Source organism: Euprymna scolopes, chromosome 2 (assembly GCF_053919585.1).
Source record: "Euprymna scolopes isolate OS-2025 chromosome 2, ASM5391958v1, whole genome shotgun sequence".
Classification (NCBI taxonomy): Eukaryota; Metazoa; Mollusca; class Cephalopoda; order Sepiida; family Sepiolidae; genus Euprymna; species Euprymna scolopes.
The window spans coordinates 119224121-119247917 of record NC_136483.1 but is presented as its reverse complement, the minus strand read 5'-3'; the positions used below and the strand labels follow the sequence as shown (position 1 = coordinate 119247917).

General features: G+C 30.0%; 2 protein-coding genes across 2 annotated transcripts in view; one reads left to right on the top strand and one right to left on the bottom strand.

Moving 5' to 3' along the window:
• The window catches only part of LOC145295018 (beta-1,3-glucosyltransferase-like), a 37845-nt gene extending 19946 nt beyond the window's left edge, over positions 1-17899 (bottom strand). Inside the window, exons 1-8 of the mRNA XM_080141430.1 lie at positions 17742-17899; positions 17586-17642; positions 14900-15009; positions 14682-14761; positions 13213-13321; positions 11576-11712; positions 8533-8596; positions 1314-1424 (exon numbers count right to left, since the gene is read on the bottom strand). Coding sequence (XP_079997556.1) covers positions 1314-1424; positions 8533-8596; positions 11576-11712; positions 13213-13321; positions 14682-14761; positions 14900-15009; positions 17586-17642; positions 17742-17823 — 750 coding nt within the window. The 5' untranslated portion in view covers positions 17824-17899. The remainder of the gene's footprint in view (positions 1-1313; positions 1425-8532; positions 8597-11575; positions 11713-13212; positions 13322-14681; positions 14762-14899; positions 15010-17585; positions 17643-17741) is intronic.
• The window catches only part of LOC145294962 (uncharacterized), a 95052-nt gene continuing 88639 nt past the window's right edge, over positions 17385-23797 (top strand). Inside the window, exon 1 of the mRNA XM_080141426.1 lies at positions 17385-17555. Coding sequence (XP_079997552.1) covers positions 17505-17555 — 51 coding nt within the window. The 5' untranslated portion in view covers positions 17385-17504. The remainder of the gene's footprint in view (positions 17556-23797) is intronic.

Here is a 23797-nt window from a genome sequence, read left to right as displayed (position 1 = left end):
AAAATTAAGTATTAAGAAACTATTTATATTTTATTTATACTTTTTTTTCTTATCGATTCATTTTGTTTTGATGATTTAAGGAATAGGAATTAAATTGTGAGGTGATTGGTTGTTTGGTTTTATAACATATAAACAGTTTTGGGGTTATTTAGTGCCAAATCCAGTAATCTTGGAAAAAGTTTTATGCTTCAAATTCTTTATATCTTCAAAAAAGAAAAAAACAACAAACAAAACAATAACATCAATGTTTGATGCATTTTTGGTTAGGAAACCAGAATCTTCAGACAAGCCTGCACCAGGAAATTGTGAGATGATAATGAGTGGGAAAAGCCAGTTAATTAAATATAAAAGGTAGTTTAATTTTATTTATAAATTCCTATAATTCTATATTCCAAAAATCTATTATATAAATCTCAACTGTCTGTTTGTATGTTTGTGTGTATGTCTCCCAAACACTTTCGACACACATGTCAGGCTGAAAAAACAATGTTTCTGTCAAATAATATGTGAGAATTAGAAAAAAAAGGTCAATTACTTTGTATAGAAATAAACATTTAAACCAAGGAAGGGTCTGAAAAATCATGCCTTTTGAAAATTGTGTATACGCAGTCAAACCTTATTTTTTGAATTTGTTTAAATAACAGAATTTCCAATGTTATTTCGCTCTCAGTCGTATGGGGCAATAGATTAGGAGGTTGCATCATAAGCTATAGTTTTCACGTACATGTAATTATGGTCTCTATTTTTTTTTTTTTTTTTTTTTTTTAATGGAGTTGTTTTGTAATTTTAAATAACAATTTTCTTATTTCAATTATTTTTTATCACAGGTTTTAAAAGAAAGTTTTAACATTCTATCAGAGTTAAAGATTCTTATTTGCCATAACATTTTTCTTATTTCGAGGTCTACGTAATGTGATTTTTTGTTTGTTTTAACTAATCATTTTTATAATGGTTATCTCGCTTAAAACAAATTCTACTTTTTTTATAACTGATCTTTTTTTTTATAAACAGAGTTGTTTTGTAATTTTAAAAACAATTTCCTTATTTCGATTTTTTATCAGAGGTTTTGAAAGAAAGTTTAAATGATATTATATATCGAACAATTGTACAGTTTATATGTACATATTTAAAAAATATATATTTATGCCAAATTTTGATAAATAAAATTAAATAAAAATTTCATTAATTATATTTTCCATTTAGCTAAATTTCAGATCATTAATTTCATAAGATTTCTAGATACTCAATTCATTCTAAGTTCGATAATTTTATAAAATTTTGTTAAATAAAAAACTAAAATAGTTTTTACTTACACATTCTGGAAACTTTGCTGACAACCGAGTGATAGAGTTATCTCCCTTGCCGAACTCAGGAATATCTTCAAGTGCGATACCATTGCCATCGTTCCAGATGTACATGGCAAGCTGTAAAGCATGGAGAGAAAAATAGGGAAATGAATGTTTTTTTAAATGATTTTTATGTAATTTACATAATAAGACTAGTTTATGTGTTTGTATATCGAAAAATTTGATGTTCATTCTTCATATAAATTTCTCTCCCTACTTAATGGTGCTCATTATTGATATCACAGAGATAACTGAATGGATCAAAGCAGACATAGTCTCCGTGCGGAAATTCTATAGCAAGCCACACTTTCTACAATAGCTCACTTTATGCTGTGTAGTTGTTATTCCACAATAAAAAATTGGTTCCTATTTAGAATTGAATCTAATTAAAAACGAAAATACATAAAAATCTTTATTTTTTTAATATTATTTTACTTAGTTTTAAGAGATCAAGGGGCTTCCTCCTGGAGCTAACACTCGATTCCATTATGATTTAAATTTATATCCACGGGCTCTTAAGAATAGACACTGTTCCCTTTATGGCTGCTATCTGTATTTCATTACAGCTTGTTCCTCCCGGGATTGCTTCTAAGTATTTCTGAAGATTCTTTTTTATTAGGCCAGTTGCTCTTATCACAACCGGTATAACGTTCATTTCTTTCAGAGACCATGTTTTTAGATCATTTTTTTTAGGTCCTGATATTTTGTTATCTTTTCCCCGTTCAGCTTTAGGCCAAAGTCACTTGGGACTGCAACATCAATAATGAGCGCAGTTATTTCAGGTTTGTTCCATATTATAATGTTTGACTTGATGGCTTTGTCTTTTATGTATCTGCTCGTCTGTATGTCTTTGTCATAGAACACTGTCACTTTTCTGTTTGATGTTACCAGGGAAAATTCATGTTCCCAGATATTCAACAATCTGTCAAGTTTCATCTCTCCATATATCTTCCAATGGAGGTATTTACATACTTTGTTGTGCCGGACAGTGTAAAAATCATTTGTTAATAAGATTGGGTATTCAGATATTAGTGCCTTGGGCTCTCAATTGCTGAGTAGCAAAACCTGCACTGGCCATTTGCTTGTAGGTCAGCCATTTTTTTTTTATCCATTTGTGAGTAAGCCCTGATCTTGATTGGCTACAATGAGTTTTTCCTCATCAAATGGAAGTCTCCCACTTTTGAGCCATTGGAGTGAAGCATCCCTGTTAATATACTCCAGCAACTTTCCTGCTCTTTTATGTTGTTCTCAGCCTTATTTTCTTGTGTCGATTTCAATTTCTGTGTATTTTTTTCTTTTCTTTCTTGCAATCTGTGTTGCTGTTTCATCATATACCTTGGCAGTATTTTCCAGTATGACACCATCAAAGTTTTCAGCAAGCTTTGTCATTGAGGTTTACTGTCATGAAACAAAAATGTCATATTTCAAAACTCATGTAAATTGATCATGTAGTTTTATTTTTAACTAAGAAAATCAAATGTTATGAGTAAGCAAAAAGGAACTGTTTCACATTGCCATCTTGAAAAAGAAACAAGTACAGGTGGGTCCACAATAATTTTAACTTGCAAGATCAGTCTTGTAATGCTAACGATTTTACATTAATCATTTTAAATTGTTAAAAAATTATTTTCTTTATGAAAATAAAACTATTTGATCAATTTACATAATTTTTGGAAGATGACATTTTTGTTCCATGATGGATACGTACACTGGAAAGATTTTTCTGTAGTTTTTTTTTTTTTTAAATTAATTTGAATTCTAAATAAGAACCCAAAATTTATAGCATCAAGAAATCAATGTAAGATAGTAATAGCTGCAGCTAAGAAGGGATATGCTGAGATGACCAGAAAATGCATCGAGTAGCAAAAATAAGGAACTAGTGACTTCTGGAAAACCTATTATAGCGTGGTGAATCATCCAATCACCATAATATCGTTTGCATGGCAACTAATAAGGCTGAACTGCTTGCCCAGTTGTTTACTTTGAACTCCACAAACTACTCCCTCCCAAATTTGCACTGCGAACTGAAGCCACACTTGATGAATGATCATAGCGCCTTCCCTAATCTTAGCTATCATAAAAACCTTGATATCTCCAAAGCATTTGGGCTTGATCTTATCCTGGCTATGCTAATAAAAAAATATTCTGATGAGCTAACCCATGTTTTCTCCAAACTTTACAATAAATGCTTTGCCAAATTTTGTTTAATAGCTAGAAAATTGCCTGTGTTAATAGTATTTAAGAATTCTGGTGAAAGAAATGACCTGCAAAATTATCACTCCATCAGTATTCTTCCACTCAACCAATTTAACCATAATCTATCACTTTGTTCATTGAAACTTTTTCTGACTAATGGTATGAATTCACGCAAGATATCCTTTTTTCTTTTTTAACTCTTAATCCCAAACAAGGCATATAACCACTTGGTTATAAGGTGCTACTATGTGAGGACATACCTATAGGGAGTTCAACAGGATGTCTGTTCACATTACATTTACATTTCTGCATGTATAATATATCTAATCAGGGAAGCAGGACATAGAGAGGAAATTCAAAAGTCTAGCGGTCTGAGGGAAGAAACTACTAGAGTAGGTTTTCCAGCATCTAGAGACCTCTACAATGAAGGGGTGGGATTTTATTGTTAGTTGAAAGTATTTATGTTGAGGTGGCATAAGTGCTAGGAGTTTGTCAAAACACATTTCATTAAAATACTTGTAAAACAGGCACAGGCATGCAACATTGGGACAGGGGTTGAAGCTTGGTTCACAGTGCAGGTCGGAGGCTCATTTTTTGGACACTATTTAAGAGGAAAATTCTAGTGGTTGATGACAGCAGTACTTGATGCATGGGGAATGGTGGCTTTGTAGAGATACAAGATACTGTCAGGTATGAGTAATTTTCTAACATGGTAGAGGGATCCCACCTTCTTTGCAATCTTCAATGTATTTGCTCTAACTCATGTTGCTTGGGATTTTGAACAAAGAGCTCTCAGGTAGCATTTTATGTCATGATAATTGGTGATTGAGAAGGTTTCTTGCAATTGTTAAAGAAGTTTAGTCTTAGCATTAAATGTTACCATCCATTTATGTCCCCATTCCACTACAGACTGAAGATCAATCTCTAAGGTTTCAGCCATTGCCTTAGATATGTGTACATTTGTTTTCACCTTGTGTCTCTTATAGAGCATGGTGTCATCATTGAGAGTAGCTTCTGTCTGCAAAAGGAAATTTGTGAGGGAGCAGTTTGTTGGATCTAAGGTTAAATTGGAGGCAAAACGCTGAGTAAGAGGTTCAGCTCTTTTGGTTGTCATACAAACAACCTCATGATTGTTGGATAGTCAGAGAAATTGTTGATTGCTCATTCATCACACTATTATAAATGTTCCAGAAATCACAAGTTCCTAATTTCTGCCACTCGATGTGTTTTCTGTTGAGTTCAATATGCCTTCACTTAACCATTTCATTGTTACGATTATTTCTAGCATTTATATATCTTTCCTTATTTGTACTTATGGCAGATAAATCTGCAGAATGCACACTGCCTTTGCACAATGACAGCTACATAAGTTGAAGTAAACTATTGGGGAGAGTAGGGCTTATTATAAAATTTCTGTGCGGGAACATGTGCTTCAATTGCTGATTTCAATCAATCAATGCAAGTTGAATACATAGAAAATATACTGGACAAAGCTAATGAAGCTATAGCTATAACACTGTGACAAGCCTCGTTTTAGGTGTAGTTACAACACTGTTGTGTCAACCTGAAGAGATGGTACAAACTTCCATGTGTTGCCAGGAACAGCAGTGTCAGACCTACTGGCAAGGAGTGTTGCATAACGAATACAACAGTGTATTTACAATTAAGGCTATTCTAATACAAATGCAGGTTGTGAGGCTGGACTTGTAACACTTGTTGAGAGAAAACTGCAGACAAAATTATACACCAAAATGAACTTCCATTTAATGCTTTTTGTAAACATATAGATGGAACCATAAAAAGCCCTACAACTTTTGCTGGTCCTCTAGGTAAATTATGTAGTAATGATTATAATCATTTACTCCAAGTTGTATTTACACCAGTTGGTTGTCCTCTGGATATTTGTTTTACGACTGAGGAAATAAGTGAACTAACCTATACCCAGAGACTTTTATTCAAATATGTACTTGGTATTTCTAGAGGAAAAAGTTGACCCTAAATTTGCTGCCTGGAAAATTGAGCAAGATGGTTAACTTTGGCTATCAGACTAATGTGCTTATGGACATGAGAAATCCACAAGAAATGTTTGCCAAACTTCACAGCCTCATAAGATTTATAATTAAAGTATATGCAGTTAATTTGTTTGAAATAAAAAGGGATGTTCCATAACGAGCAACTGTATATTTTCAATTTGATCAATAAGATCAAGAAACAGCCACCTGAAATTCAAGTTTACTTTAAAAAAATTACAGCATAATGCTTTTCTTTACTGCCTGAAAATGTATTGTATGCTATGGTAAAACCAGATGACCTAGCTGTGAGAGAAGAAGCAATGAAAAAAAAAATTGTCAATTAGATAAGTAACAATTTATACATATAATGCATAGTCCTGGACAAGACGTTAAACTGTATCCATTTTATTTGTATTAACACTTTAATCTACTAATACGTAACTAATACTTTTACTGAAATAAAAAAAAAAAAAGTCACTTTTTAAAAAAAATCTCTTCTTTGTAATTTTCCTTTTCGACAAATACTTTTTGCATGCTTATTCTAAGGTGCGCATAAATTACAATTGACTTTTATTTATTTATTTTTTTTGTACATTAGTTTTTATTTTTCAAAAATGTCCCATATTTTTTTTGCATTGTTTTAATAATAAAAAAAACAAAACAAAACAAAAAAAAACTCTTTAAACGGGTACACATTGCATGTATGTTTATTTTTATGTATATTTATTTATATGCATATATGTATGCGTTTTTTCTTTCTCTTTTTTATAAAACTGCATAATCAAATTTAAGAAATGGCTTCTTTTTCACATACCTACCCCCCTTTTTTAAGGTAAAAATACCTTCCATTTCTTTTATTTCTCTTCTCTATACACATATATATCTGTTTTGACATTTGAACACAATTAAAAATGGTGTCTTTTTACATGCTAAAATTTTAAGATCCAAATGATTTCTAATTTTTGTTATGTATAATTGAATATAAAAATATATATATATTTTTTTTTGAGCAGAACAAACACAAGGGACTTGCCCATTATAAAAAAATAGTGGGGGATGTTGCAATATTTTTTATTCAAAATGAGGTATGATTCCACAAAGTCGGGCGATTCTATTTATAAATGATGCTGCTAGGAACTGGCAAATCAAATTCACGTTCTGCTACCAACCAATCAGAAACCAGAATTGCTTCATAAATATTAAACCTTTTCTGTAGCAATTTCGCATGTTTTTTCCGTCTCGACACGGTAAAAATATTTTGCTCTGTGGAACTGTCTACTGCAAACCAGTCACCTCTCAAGACTTGTTTAGAACAACGAACTATCGGAAACTGTTCTGAAACTAAACATAACTAAACACTTCTAGATATAATATTAACTAAATTGGTCATGTTGATTTATCGAGTCATTTTAAATTTGTTTGCATTTCATTATAAACATTAAAATAGATAAGCTTACTTTAAGTTAGCTCAATAAAGTAATTTTTATATTCTTTCAGGAGTGAGGAGCCGACCAAAAAAAAAGATTGAAAAAAAATAACACAAATCAACTTTAATGCCAATCATTGGTCGGAGTTAATTAACCTTTCACAGAGTGGAATTTGGTGAACTGGCATTTTACCAAAACATTTTCTGAAGATGAACTTTTGGATTCACTGATGAATGGAACTAAGCTGAAGTTGCCAGATTTGCTCTCACATTCTGAAAGTGTTGAAGGACAGTTAAATTAAAAACCAAAGCTTTTAAATCAGTGTATGTGTTTGAAGCAAGAGACAGGCATAACTGCAAAGGTGTTGTGTCATCAAATGAAGCCTGTATTTGCTTATAAGGGATCTTATGTACAACAATTTGATGCAATATGTTAATCAAGAGGATACACATTTTTTTTATAACAAAAACAATTATCTGTTCTTTCAATCTTTTAAAATGTTATGACTGTTCCAATTTCATTAAGGAAATTAAAAGATGAATTTTAGAACTGTCAGTGGTAATAGGTGTTAGGTTAGGTTTTTTAATTCTAGTTATCTTATATCTGTTTTACCTTATTTTATTTCAATGAAATATTGAAGATAATTTTTCTAACCAATTTATAAGGAAATATATAAAAAAAAGATTTTCAATGCGTTTATGTAGATGATCTTTAATGTCATTTCCTCAACTAACGGTGCAAGTAAGAAATCTAATTTTTTGTATAAGCATTTATTATACTACTACACAACTTTCCTGGGTCTAGCCAAATTGATTTTTTTTTTTAAATTCGACCTACCTATTGTATAGAGACTTTTAATTCTTTAGTTGTGAATATATTTGTTGATTTATACAGAAGCGTTTTTATGTAATTCTTTATATTCATCCCATATCTCCAAAAATACCACCACTTCAATACAATTCAAGTTATGGGTTTAAAAACTTAACACTATTGGAAATCTTATAATGTAGAGGTGTGGACTCAGAGGCTTTTTAAATTTTAAGAATCAAATTCTATCAACTCCACAACCAAGTTTTTCAGGATTGGAAAAAAAAAAAAAATTCTTTAAATTTTGTTTATTAAAAACAAACAAAAAGCAAAGCCTTGAAAAACAGACGAATCCACTTTCAAAATAAAAATACTATAATTAATATAAATTATTACAAATGGAAAAAGATTTCTGAGGTAGGTACTAGCGTTAGAGTCAAACACTTAAATTTCAAGAGTCAGTATAAGAATGCCACTGTTCAAAATTCTAAAAGCAGGTGTCAGAATCCTATCATTCAAAATTTCACAAATCAGCATTGTTGTTTGAAAATTTCAGGAGTCTGAATTGAAGTGAAATGTTTATTAAGCTTTCGATTCCAGCTAATTGGTTCAACTGTTTTCAATCTTCGATTCATAGAAAAAAATTTCTATATGGATGCCATTTCCTGGAAATCGAAGAATGTAAAAAGAGAAGGAAAGGGGTGAAGAGGATGAATAAATAAAAAAATTGAAGGAAGAACAAACCTCGTGTTTTGGATCAATGGAAAAATCTGTCCGCATGTTATTTGGGGGCCAGCGTTCATTTAAACTGTGGAAAAAAAATGATAAAAATAAGATAAAACAAGGCAGAAGTGAATACCTTCTCCAATGTGTATCAATCCCTTTTATGGCATCAGTTTTTTGAGCCTCCTATAGTTTAGTTTTCCACTGACTGGATTTGGTCAAAACTACAGAAGCCTCAAGCTAACAAAACAAAATAATGAAAAAAATCCCATAATCAACATTGATAGTGAGATATCACACAAAGTATCTCCACCTGACCAACAACAAGCAGCAAAAAGTTAATCAGAGAAAATACAAACAAAAAAACAATCCAAATATTTTTTTGGGGAAAAAAATTGATTATTAAAATATCATGTCACACACGGAAGAATTGTTACACACACTAATCATCAAATGATTTGTCATTAAACGGAGCTGACAAATCAATTTTTCAGATTTTTCTGATTTAAAAGAAAAAATAAATTCACTAATTTATTTTCATCTAAATTAAGCAATATGTGTGCAAATTGTATCCAATATTTATTCAATTTTCTATTTAACATTTAAATTTTCAAAATCTGAGATTGGCGAGTCACATAGTTTCAGTGAGGAAGGAAACAAATATTCGTACACTTGAAAAAGCGTATTCTTATATAAAAAAATAAATTATATGTAAAAACCTAAACAAAGACAAAATTAGGTACATTTTATTTATAAAGATCCCGGTGAAAAAAAGTATTCATACAAACTAAAAAGGTTCAACAGCTATCAATCTGTTCCTGAATGTCTCACCTAATGATTTTCACACATCCAGAGGTATTTTGTCCCATTCTTCTTGGCATACTGTCTTCCGAATCTTGATATTTATTGGTGTTCTTTTCCTAATTTGAATTTTCATATATCGCCAGAAATTCTCAATCAGATTAAAATCTGGAGACTGACTTGGCCATTGCAAAACATCACTTATTTTCAGCAAACCATTTTCTTGTAGATCTTACAGTATGTTTAGGATCATTATCTTGTTGGAAAATTCAATCAGGAGGTAACTAAAGTTTCTCAACAGAATCCATTTAATTCTCTTGTATTTCTTAATATTTTTCAGTATTCATCTTACTGTCTATTATTGACATTTTGCCAACTCCTTTTGCTGAAAAACAGATCCAGCTACCATCAAACTTTACAGTAGGCACCATGTTCTATAATAAGCAGCCTTCACTGTTTTTCCTCTTCCAGATTTTGGTAAGTATGCCCAAAACAACTATTTTAGCTTCATCTGTTCATAGTAGCTTTTCCCCAATACAAATATCCTTCTTTTATTTGGTTGTGATTTGTAGAACATTAGACCTCCTCAAAGAGTGGAGGTAATGTAACGCTCATAAGAAAACATTTTGTATAAAATAATCAAAATAGTTGGAAAAAAAATATAACTAGAACACAGTAATTTTCATTTTAATCCAGAGTGCCCTTTTTGTGAAGCTGTATTTTCCCCACATTAAAATCCAACCTTGTGTGTAACTCTGCCCTTGTGAGGAGGCACGTAAATAGAAACTCACTTATGTTGTGGACGGTTTAAGAAAACAATCTGTCAACATTGGATTTGAAGTCAACCATATTGTAATCTGCAGAAAAGCACTCTCATTATGTGTTCCACAGATGGAAAATTCTTGCAAAGAAAATCTCTCTTTCTGATGCTAGACACAAGGAGGAAGGAATTCTCTTTTTCATTCTTGTAAAAAAAAAGTTCTTACAAAGAGGAACCAAAGATTGGAGCTCAATCAAGCACCTTCAATGGAAAAAATGAAAAAGACTAGAAAAAATCTTTCCTGTGAGAAAAAGACCATGAGAAACAGAAAAAAAAGTCACCCCACTCCCATTTTGAAGGCAATCTAGAACTCTGTCTTGACACTAACACATTAAACCTTCTCAGGTTTATTAATGATAAGTTCAATAATTTTGGTAAAAATGTTTATGCTTTAATTTCTTAAGTTTTTAATAGTTGTGAATGGTTATGGTGAATTTGTTTTGTAGTCATATTTTATAAATAGCCTGCAAATGATAAATTCTATTTAAACACATAGATGGCACCCAGACAGGTACAACCCCTCAGGATCAGATTGTAAGTAAAGCTATTGAATTTGGGCATCAGAAATGAGGATGTAATTTAAGGCCGAAGATAAGATGGCTGGTGACATAGGGAGATTTAGTAGTTTATAAGGTTCAGAAATAGAGTAGGTAAAAAAGACTGAAAAGTAATTATGGGGCAAATATCTTATTCAAAGATGTGCAAACCAGTTTTAGGTTGTATCTGGAACCATGAGTCAAGTAGCAAAGAAAAAGCAGAAGTGTTTGGAGGAAATAAGCCTATATTAGGTTGATGCAAAAGTTTTTGCCAATTTGAAATTTCATCTTGAAATGAAAAAGTGCACTTTTTAAAAACCTTTTTTATAACAATAATGACTTTTGCTCTCTATAACTATTCCATCTGTCAACAAGATTATAAATGTTTCACTTGTAAATTTTTTTGCTATGATGTGAAATATGACTAACTTATGTTCAATCTCCTCTGGTGATTGAAACCTAAGGCTATCTAAATAGTTTTGTTGTCCTCAAAATAAGTGATAATCAAAAATCAAAAAGAAGTAAGTTATGAGAGTAAGTTGGATGGGGCAAGATTTCCCAATCAAATTCTCCTTGGAGATCTTGAGGAGTAGTGAGGATGAGCATGAAAGATGACTCCCTTTCTGTTGATTAAAGATAATTTTCTGGGTCAACATGAGTGAGACGATTGCAGAAAAATATGAAAGATGCTTTAATAATCTGAAAGAAAAGGTTATAAATTAAATTATAAATTATATTTAAACAATAACAATATGCATATAATAAATTACAATGGTTTAAAATGCCACTTCTATAAACTGGCAAAAACTTTTGCACCAACCTGCTACAAAAAAAGCTGAATTTCTGAAACTCACTTCCTGTTTAAATTTATAGGAGTAAAATTGTGGAAAAAATGCAATAAATTTACCTTTCAATTAATGGCAAGCTCATGAGGAAGCCAAGTGCAAAATTGGGATAGGAAAATTGGGCCGGGTTTTCAGCAAAGGCAAAATGGTGAATTATCACAGCAGTTTCATCTTTAAGTGCATTTCCTAAAAACAGTGGCTGTTGAGATAGAGGGAGAGAGGCAAGGAGTGTAAAGTGAAGAAAAATCACATTGACAGAAAAGACAAACAGAAAAAATAAAACAGATAAAATAGAAAATACAAATGTAACAGAAGGTTGCTTAAACATTAAGTGTAGTGAACCTGTTAACTTGCATGGATATAGCCAGAACATGGCAAATCTAAAGTTATCTAACCTTAATAAAAAAAAAATCTATTCTGGTAGTTGTAGTGGTGATCAACAAATGAACGTTTCAGCAGATGAAATGTGGCAACATCAAGGAAAGTTCATTCTGCATCACAATTGGAAGGAGCACTGCTCCAGATAGAAGAGAAGTGCAATGCATTTCTACAACTATAGTGTTGGTGTGTATAGTCTCAAGTCACTCACAAACTAGTTGCAGCACCTGTTAGCCTCCCTTAAATTTCTCAAATGATAACCATAAAAAAAAAGTAGCATCATTAGTTACTATTAGTTCACATGATGTTTGTTTCAATCATTAAACAGATGCATTAAAAAGACAACTACAGTTGCACGCGCATGCTATGACATATATATATATATATATATTCTCTGCATCAGCTTGTATAGTGGTAGGCTTTTGCTGTGGACATTAATAAATTAATGTGCTGACAAAAATTGCCATCATAGCTAGATGGATGATCCTTCCCTGAAGGGATTATTCTACACTCCTCCTAGTCCTCGGCCTATGAAAGTTTCATTTAATTTTTGACTAATTAATGAAATTTCATTTTTTTTATGTTATTTATTGATCAAGGACAATGTCTATTTTAAATGATTCCTTTGGCATAAGTTATTTTACTCTCAACTAGGTGATATAATTTTGAAAGAAAACCTATTGTAAACGATTTATGGAAGTCAAATTTATATCCGAGGAGAGAAACCATTCCATATCATATATGGTTTTGTATAGTAATGCAATAATTCAATATCTTTGAATAAGCTGAAAATATATGCATACCATTCCTCAGTCAATGATTAAGGCAGGTATTTCGGGTGACATTTCTTGTTAAAAAATTTCATGTAGCAATGGCATATAGAATGATTGCATAGTGCAATATCAAATAATGACATTATGCTTTTACAAATGCACTTGAGCACTCGGGTTTTATTTTTCCCAAAACACATTATTATACTACCTTTCTATCTCATATATATATATATATATATATATATATATATATATAAAAAGAAAAAAAAACCAACACTGTAAAGATATTTAGGTATTTTGAAGCCTAATACTTATAATAAGAATAGAAGAGAGGAGATGCTGGTTCCCTCTCTCTCTTTTTATATATGATAGATATATGCAAAGAGAGATAGATAAAGGCAGAAATGAGCAAGGGCCAAGGAATGAGAGAGAACTGAAGTATTTTATGGTTACTGTTCTGTGAAAAGGACAGAAAAATATTCATTCTCCACAGAGGAGGTGGTGATCTACCCGTAATGCAAAAAGAATATAATCAAAAATATACTTACTTTTGATGAATCATATTTCTTCAAAACTTCTAAAAGTTGCCATAATTTTATTCGAGTTTCTTCTTCACAAATGAAAACCCAAGACTTTTGGGAAAAATTCTCAACAAACCTGATATGAAAGAAAAAAACAAACAAACACAGAAATTGTAGAAAAAAGAAGAGATGTTAAGCATTAACTTAAGTTTACAAACAATGAAAAACGATTTGATTTAATGAAATATTTCAAGTGTATTGCTTGCAAAATCCATCCGAAAATTACAAATATAAAAGCTCTCAAACTTCATAAATGCAAGTTCCTTTCGGCTGAACACTATTAGGAGTGATTAGGATTGCCTGCTTGCTTGGCATGAATAGAATTTATTTCTCATTACGTCACGTAATGGTTGTAATTAGCTCTGTTGATTAGAGTGTTTGGAGTTGGTGCTAAAGTTTATTCTTATTGTGGGTTTGAATCATGTAACTAGTTAGAACAGTTATGATTCCACAAGAATGAAACATATGTATGTAGATCATATTTACTATTACATAAATATGTTTTACCTAGAAAAGATTGGTCTAAAAAAAATAAAATGTATATGCACAAACAAAAATGAAATGTATATGCACAAACATATACTCTCACATCTCTCTCCCTCATAAATATAAGCATCAGAAAGAGACTAACCAAAATTTTTTCATCCATTCTTTCAATGTGTACAATTCTTTTGCACATATTTTCCTATTATCCAGATTTAAGGTCTTCAAAACTAAACCTATCTTTACAACCCAGATTCCATATCCATTGTATCATTATAATATGTCTCTCCATGCAACGCATGTGCTCAACCCTCATTGATCAGGTTTTGCTTGTATACATCACACCGCATACACATGCCTGATAGACTCTCCCCTTGGTAGTCAGCGGAAGTAATGCTTTGCTGGTCAGTAATGGTAGCAAAAGTTCCCTGAACTTAACTCCATCCACTCGATTCTAGCACCTGCTACACTCTGTGCTCCAATGGTATATCACCAAGATAACAAAACACTCAACAACTTCAATAGCTTTGCCGTCCGTACTTTCTCGACATCTGAATTCTCATCTATCTTCATTTCTTGAACACAAATTGATTATCCACTCTGAACTTACCAGTATTTCCACTGCACCTTTTATGTATGCAATGCTACTACAAAAAAAATTGAATTGCATCAGACAAACTGAGCAGGGAAATCCAAATAAATTAAATATCAAAGAGACAGAAATGGTAAGAGAGTGAGCAAAGAAAGAGAAAAATAGAAACATTGAAGAGAAAGAGAAAGAAAAGAATCTCATGTGGATATACGATACTTGTATGATTTTGTTTAAATGATTTGAATAATTGTTTAAATCATTTGAATAATTGTTTAAATCATTTGAATAATTGTTTAAATCATTTGAATAATTGATGTTAAACATTTCTGCAATGTTTGAAACATTGGCCAATAGTACTTACTTTGAAAGCAGGGGAAATATTGTCCAGTATCCTCGCTCCGGCCACTTTTTATGAGTGAAAAATAATTTAGGTTTTTCATCCTACAAATACAAAAGAAGTATTATTAATCTAAAAAAATCATTTCTAATTTCTGCAGATGTGGCATTTGCAATTAATATCTGTACTTTTTTTTTGTAGAAGATTTAACTCTTTATAGTCAGATGAACGAAAAGACATACCTTTGAAGTATTTTTAAGTTGAGAGTAAAAGTCTTTTTTGAAAATCTTTGTTTGCTGTTGGTGATATGGATTTTGTTGTGTAAGGACAACGAACACAATATCGTTCAAAACTGAAACAGAAATTAAAAAAATACTCATTGCAATGCCCTTCTACATCAGGTGAGAGATTGTAATTATTTATTCTACTGATAAACTTGATTGCTTCTTTGCACACGGAAGTTTATAGATCGTGAGAGGAAGGGTGAATGAGTTGAGAAGTGATAGGAAAATACCAGTTTTCATCATTAAATTGCACGTATTTAGTAATTGTGTATGATTTTCTGTTAAAATACATCTAGAACATCTACTGGATCATTTTTAGTAATTTTTAGAATTTATACTAATTTTGACATAAGATGTAAGTACGTAATAATGTTTTCAACTGAAATGTGTTGGTTTAAACATTATTATTCTACACAAGCACTAGCTAATATTTTGGGGTATGTTTTACAATAAACATCAGGACGTAAAAGTAGTAAAAAAGTTTTTTTTTTAAATACAGACAAATTCACTAAATCAAGTTTATTGCAAGAAAACAAGGTGCTTATGAACTTATGTTAATGTGCTGTGTTTTTTTTTTTTTTTTTTTTTTTTTTTTAAATCGTATTTTCAAGTTAAATTCGAAACTAAAAACTCATACAAAATACTGTAAGAAACCCATCCAATATATGTCACGGTAACAGATTGGGTGGGTTTCTAACAGTATTTTGTATAATATATTTTAGTTTTAAGTCATTTTCAAAATTTGGAATTTTACAAGCCAAGAGCGCAGTCATTTTTCTTGTTATCACAAAGGTTAGACACTTTGTTTTTCGAACCCAATAAACATTTTAAAGTGAGCAAAATCACTAAAAAAATTGTCCAGGTAGGTAGAAGAATAACTTATCTTGTCTTTTGATAACATTTATTTGTTATGTATTTCATTTTTTTACCACTTTTTCAAATCTGTGGATTGTAAAACAAACCCGATTCCTCATATAATAATATTTAACAAAAACAACAAAATTTAATATCTGCACAAATTTTTTAGTACTTATTTAGTTTAATCAAGAAAATAAAAAATTAAAATATTGAAAAAAATTAATACAATACGCGTTATGGAATAAAGTTAATAAATAAAAATCAGTTAATTTGGTCAAAAAGTTTGGGGTTTTTTTTTACAGAGAAAAATCAAATTTTAATGAAATCGATCCTGTCGCGGCCATCTGGCTTATTTCGCGAATGAGAAAGGGGGGGGTGTCTTTACCGAAAAAGTGATTAACAAAGAACAAAATGAAAAGGGACAAAGGACAGAGAAACTCCGTAAAATAAATTAAAAAAAAAAAAACCCTAGAATTTTTATCTAGGTATTTTTTTTCTGTCCATGTTTTAAAATAATCTCGTCAAATTATTACAAACTGTACACGGAGAGTGGACCCCCCCCCCCGTTCGCGAAATACGCAGGATAGACACGACACGATCGATCTCATTAATATTTGATTTTCCTCTGTAAAAAATAAATATCCCCCCCCCAAAAAAAACTACTTGATCAAATTCAGTGATTTTTTTTTTTATATGAAAGCTTTAAGTATTTTTTCGACCTACCCCAACGTAGCATAAACACCCCCAACCTCCCCATGTTAAGAACGGCTTTCGGAATTAACACCCTCAACTTCGAAAGTCGTTCTTACCATGAGGAGGTTGGGGGGGTATTCCGAACTCCGTTCTTAACATGGGGAGGTTGAGGGGGGTTTATACTACGCGTCGCTGGACGCGTCGCTCGTAAAAAAATTACCAAACTTGGTACTCATGCAGAGAGTGATCCGTGCTGAAATAACATTATTATCTAAAAAAAACATTCTTAACATGGGGAGAGGGTGTTTTGTACCTATTCTGTACTTTAACCTTACAAGTGAATAAAAAAACATATCATAAAACTTTAATTAAACGTGGAAATACGATTTTAAAAATAGCGCAGATCACTCTCTGCATTAGCACCCCAAACTTTATTCCATAACGAGTCCGTAAAATCTAATTTTTTCTTTTTCAATATTTTTATTTTTTAATGTCTTCATTAAACTAAACAAGTACCAACTTTTTTTCTCGCAATAAACTCACACCGTGATTTAATTAATTTGCAAAAAAAAAAAAAAAGGGGGGGGGACAGAAAAAAATATATAGCAAACAAATACAAAACAAGTTACTCTTCTACCTAGCTGGATATGTTTTTGATGTTCTTACTTATTTTAAACAATGTATTTGGTTCGGAAAACAATTAGTTCCGAGTTGCTACGTTAGAACGACCACAAAATGTCAAAAATGATGATGATGCCCGTCTTCGATATCTCGATAATCGCTCAAAACTCGGAAAAGCTACTAATAGAAATCCATCCAATAAACATCACTGTGACATTTAATGGGTGGATTTCTATCAGTTTCTTGCCCCATTCGCATTAAAAAAAAAATAAAGTCTTTAAAGTATCTTCACATTTTAATTAATCACAAACACACACAAATCACATTGTCGTGAGGAGGAAAAATGTATTCGTTTAATTAAAAAATAACTTTCTATTGACATTTTTTTTGAATGAATCTGGCATTTACTAGCGTGTCTGTTTGTTTTCTCAACTTGAAAAATGTGAGTAGAACAAATTTTAAATTTACTTACCTAAACTTTCAGATTTCGATCGAGTTTTCAAACCATAAGTAAAGTTTATAAACAACCCTGAAATAAATGAATTAAATGTTAATATTTTTAAATAAATTAGAAAAAAAAAGCAACAACAAAAAGATAACTACTCATCAATCCAAATTAAATATTTACCTATGAACAATAAAATTAATAACGAAAATATCGTAGGCTGACAAAATGAAATCTTTCTATGTTTATTGCTCCTGTCAAACATTTTTCTTGCAAAAATGAAAAAAAAAAGAAACAATTGGAATTCGGTTTTGTAATTAAGGGATTTTTAGCGGGTTACACCGGTACGTGATGACGTTTTTGATAACTTCAACCTGATTGGTTGCTGTAGATCTAGCAGAACGGAAATTATATTGTGTGGTTAATTATAGACCAATCGCAATTGATCTTAGATTTGTAATCATTTGCACGTGTAAACTGAATATAGTTTTGAAATGTTTTTCTTTCAAACAATACAGTGAATATTTTTAACGTCGAAAATCTAAAAAAATAGCAAGTTTTAGTTTTCATTGCTTGTTTCATAAGACCCTCTTTATTGGTAAAGGTACAGAATAATGGTTATCTTTACGATTGCTGTTTCTACTTCACTTCCCGTTGCTCCTTCGTTTTTCATCACGCTTTTACGGTATCTTCTGTTTATTAAATTGTTAGGTGAAAGTAAAGTAATCCTCCAAGATCAGTGCTCGGGGAAGTCACGCTACAATAAGTGGATACGTTGATTATGGAACAGGACGGAAGCATGACACGAAAAACGCAACCATATATTTATTTCAAAAAATTACCTTAGTTGTAACACTTCTTGTGTTATCACGAAAGAAACAAACAAAAGCACACACACGCTCATGCGCTTACACACACACACACACACACACACACACACACACACACACACACACACACACACACCTTGTATTAACGAATAATAAAACAAAGGGAAAATGTTCCATTTTTACATTTATATAAATAAAGTCTTTTTGAAATAATATATTTAATATTTTTACACCTATTGTGTTATCACTTTATAATAATAATAACAATAATAACAATAATAATAATAATAATATGCAAAATTATTATTATGATTAAAATATTATATTAAATTATTTCAATTTTAAACCACACTTCTTGTATTATAACGAAACAAAAAATTACTTTTTTTTTTTTTTTTTTTTACATTTCTTTAAATAAAGGAAATAACTTACAAGTAGGGAGTAATCACTATACCTGGCCGAAATAAATCCCTGGCAGGAACATTTCATAGCGATTACCGCTTCAACGCCTACACGTAGGAATAATGCGTAGGTTCATGACGATGTGATGTGACCACCGCACATATAAAACAAAAGGAATTATATTACACTCTCCTGTGTAGAAATACAGTGAACAGGCTGGAACATTCGAGAAGGCCTGTATTAAAAGATTTTCCTGCCAAAAATCAAGTTAGTTTTCTCTTCGCGTTCTCAAGAGCAGCACATGTTCAGGATAACTCCGTCACCGGGAGACGTTAAAAACCCCTGTCCTGAATTTACACGCAATACACATGAACTTTAATTCCCATCATGGAAAGTTATCACATTGAACAAGAACTTAAATCTCTTTTATGCCCTGTATTTAAGACTTCAGGTGATCGGTCATCTCCCTTTCAGTACAGGCCAATAAGTTTCCTGTGCGTCATGCATAAGTTGCTGGAATCTGTGTTAAATAGAGAAGTAATCAACCATCTCAGTAAAAACAACCTTCTTAGTGAAACACAATATGGTTTCCGTTCTGCTAGATCTACAGCAGATGTGCTTACAGTTATATCTTATAGGATTAGCGAATCTCCTGACAGAGGCAACCTTTCTAGGGCAATTGCTCTTGACATATCAAAGGCCTTTGATAGGGTATGGCATAAAGGTTTACTTCACAAGATCTCTAGCTACGGTATAGCTGGAAATGTTTTCTCAATTATTAAATCATTTCTCTCTGATAGATTCATGAGAGTAGTGGTTGATGAGCAGAAATCAGAAGCTCTCAGTATTAATGCTGGAGTCCCTCAGGGGTCCATCCTAGGCCCAACTCTCTTCCTGATCTACATTAATGATCTTCCAAATCACATCCTTACATCATTTGCTGATGACACTCTATGGTAGCACATCTAAGACAGTAAACGACCAAGTTCTTTCCAATTCTCTCTCCTCTGATCTTGAGCGAGTGGTACAATAGTAAAGAGGTGGCTTGTTACTTTTAATGCATCTAAAACCAAGCTTTTATCTTTACATCATCAACGTTCTGATCCCCATCTGGCATCAATTGAAATGAATGGCTCTCGTCTTGGGGAGGCCTCATGTTTTGACAAGCTTTACTCTTGATCTGAATGGAACATATACATCAAATTCGTTGCCAAGGCTGCTGGAAAAATGGTAGGATCCTTCTATCGATCCAGTAGATATCTCACTGCTGATGCAATTCTCTATCTATATAAGAGCCAGGTACGTCTAAAGATGAAGTACTGTTGCCACATCTGGGCAGGAGCTGCTAGAAAGGACTTATCCTGCCTTGATAGAGTTCAAAATAGACTTTGTAGCCTCGTAAGAGATACCCTTTTTTCTTTCCTGCAACTTCTTTCTCACAGAAGAGATGTTGCAAGTTTGTCTTTGCTTTATCGTTATTTCCATGGCAAGTGCTCGACTGAGCTTCAATCTATGATCCCTCCTCGCCAAACTTTCACAAGAAATACTCGTCTAGCTGAAAACACTATCAATAATTTCCCCTCCTCTTTATCTGTGCCTAAACCTAAGCGTAGATTCCATGAACAAAGCTTCTTTCTTAGAACTGCATGCCTGTGGAACTGTCTTTTGTTTTCCTGTTTACCAGAAAATAACCACATTAACTTTAAGCCCATGTGTTGGAATTTTTTGTATCAATAATTATGCATCCCCCTGTTTATTATATTTTTATCCTGGTTCTTATATTTGATTTTCTGTATTTCGTATCTTTTATGATTCTTAGTTTCGTATATTATGGGTTCGTACGAAACTCCCTTGAATTTGAATGGGAGGGCGGTGCTAGCTCCCTGATGATGACATCACAAGTCCCAGTGCAAAATTCGGCCTCTTTTGGATTCTAGCGACGTGGAAATTGGATGTAGTTTCATTGCCCGGCGCTGATATGGAATTTTGACGAGCCCTCCTTCAAAGAAGACTACCCGGCAACAGAACACTGGGACGCAACGAAGCAAACTTCTGAAGACTTATTTACGTAGCTATGGTTTGCACGTATTTGGAAGGAATATGATTTTTTAAAAGACTTTATATTGAGAAAAGAAAAAGGCACGTGCCTGACCACCATCAATTTGTGAGTACGTTCCTAAAATTTACTGCATATGAGAGTGTGATTAGGAACTACTATTTGAATTATATTGTATTCGTTCATTGATACATTTTCAATATAAGAACCAGTATGTTTTTTTTTTTTGCGTTATATGTTGTTACTTTGGCGTTCTCTGTTTTTGAATTTAATGCCCACAAAGGGAAAAATTTGCAACCAAATTCATTGTAAATAAAATCTCTTCTTTGTTTTAAAACAAGACCTTTATGTTTTATTCTTTACCTCCCCTTTTTTATTCCATCCTTTTATTTATTTATTTTTTTTTGCAGGCTAGTTATTTTCGCGTCGAATTTATCTGAAAGAGAATAAATTTCCGACACATGTGTGGCATTCTGATCCCCAAAAAATCAGTAATTTCAAACCTTCTGCTAATCTCAGAATATCTTCACTTCACTAATTTTTCATTATAAACATTCCACACAAGAAAACATTTATGTTCGAACGATTTAAACTAATATTCCTAACATGTAAATAAATGTTGTTTATTTCATGTTACTACAGTGATTTTGTGTTCTTTGTTTAGGGTCGTTATTTTACGGATTTCATTTTTATTTTTATGTAAGGATGTGGATTGATGAAGCGTTTTTATTAATCAGCGATCCTATTAAAATTACCTTTAATAATCCCACGGATACACTCCTATTTTTGACTTTAATAAAATTGTGACACACGCAACCATGGTCCTAAAAATTGATAAATCCTGATTATAAATGGGTTATCCTACCAACCCACATTCCTATAGGAGCAAGCTCCTTCACGTCCACTGTTTTTTTTTTGTTAACACTTCTTGTGTTATCATAATAAAATATTGTAAACATTTATATATAAAAGTTTCTTAAAATGAATAACTGGAAGGAATGCAGCAAGTGTGGTTTAAAACTGAAATAATTTAATATAATAATTGAATAAATTATTTTATTTAATAATTTAATATTAATAATTATTTTTATACTATTATTATTATTATTATTATTATTATTATTATTATTATTATTATTATTATTATTATTATTATTATTAGTATTATTATTTTATTATTATTATTTTAATGTTATTATTATTATTATTTTATTATTATTATTATTATTATTATTTTATTATTATTATTTTAATTATTATTATTATTTTAATTATTATTTTATTATTATTATTATTATTATTTTATTATTTTAATTATTATTATTATTTTATTATTATTATTTTAATTATTATTATTATTTAAATTATTATTTTATTATTATTATTATTATTATTTTATTATTTTAATTTTTATTATTATTATTTTAATTATTATTTTATTATTATTATTATCATTATTATTTTATTATTATTATTTTAATTTTTATTTTATTATTATTATTATTTTAATTTTTATTATTATTATTTTATTATTATTATTTTATTATTATCATTATTATTTTATTATTATTATTATTATTTTAATTTTTATTATTATTATTTTATTATTATTATTTTATTATTATTATTATTATTATTATTATTATTATTATTGTTTTAATTATTATTATTATTATTATTATTTTAATTATTATTATTATTTTATTATTATTATTTTAATTTTTATTATTTATATTTTATTATTATTATTTTATTATTATTATCATTATTATTTTATTATTATTGTTTTAATTATTATTATTATTAATGTTTTAATTATTATTATTATTTTAATTATTATTATTATTATTAGTTTAATTATTATTATTATTAGTTTATTATTATTATTATTTTATTATTATTATTATTATTATTATTATTTTACTATTATTATTTTATTATTATTATTTTAATTATTATTATTATTTTATTATTATTATTATTATTATTATTTTAATTATTATTATTTTATTATTATAATTATTTTAATTATTATTTTATTATTTTTATTATTATTATTATTATTTTAATTATTATTTTATTATTATTATTTTATTATTATTATTATTATTATTTTTATTATTATTATTATTTTAATTATTATTTTATTATTAATATTATTATTTTAATTATTATTTTATTATTATTATTATTATTATTATTTTAATTATTATTTTATTATTATTATTATTATTATTATTTTAATTATTATTTTATTATTATTATTATTATTTTAATTATTATTATTATTTTATTATTATTATTATTTTATTATTATTATTATTATTATTATTATTATTATTATTATTATTATTATTATTATTATTATTAAAGTGATAGCACAATAAGAGTAAAAATATTTAAAATATTCTTTCAAAAAGACTTTAGTTACAGAAACGTAAAATTTGAACATTTCCTTTTTGTTTTATTATTTGATAATACAAAAAGTGTTTTTTTGTTTTTGTTTTGTGATAACACAATAAGTGTTAAAACTAAAGTAATTTTTTAAAATAAATATATGATTGCGTTTTTCGTGTCAGGCTTCTGTTTCGTTTTCTAGTCAACTTTATTCACTTTCGGTAGCTTAATTCTTCCAAGCACTGATCTTGGAGATAACCAGTAATCCCCACTCCATGTTAAAAAGGGCTTTTCTAAATAATAACATCATTATTCAGAAGAATTATTCTTAACGTGAGAAGCGGCAACAAAACGTGAAGTGGAAACTATAATCGTAAAATAGTTAACACTTGAGAATTTGTAAAATAAATAAATAAAAACATAATCTATATAAAACGCAGTAAAATGTAATTCTTTACTGAATCCACATAGTTTCACCGTGTGGAGACAATTTGTAACAGTTTTTAATCATTAAAAATACAAAATAGTTAACAGTCAAGAACTAGTTCATCAAA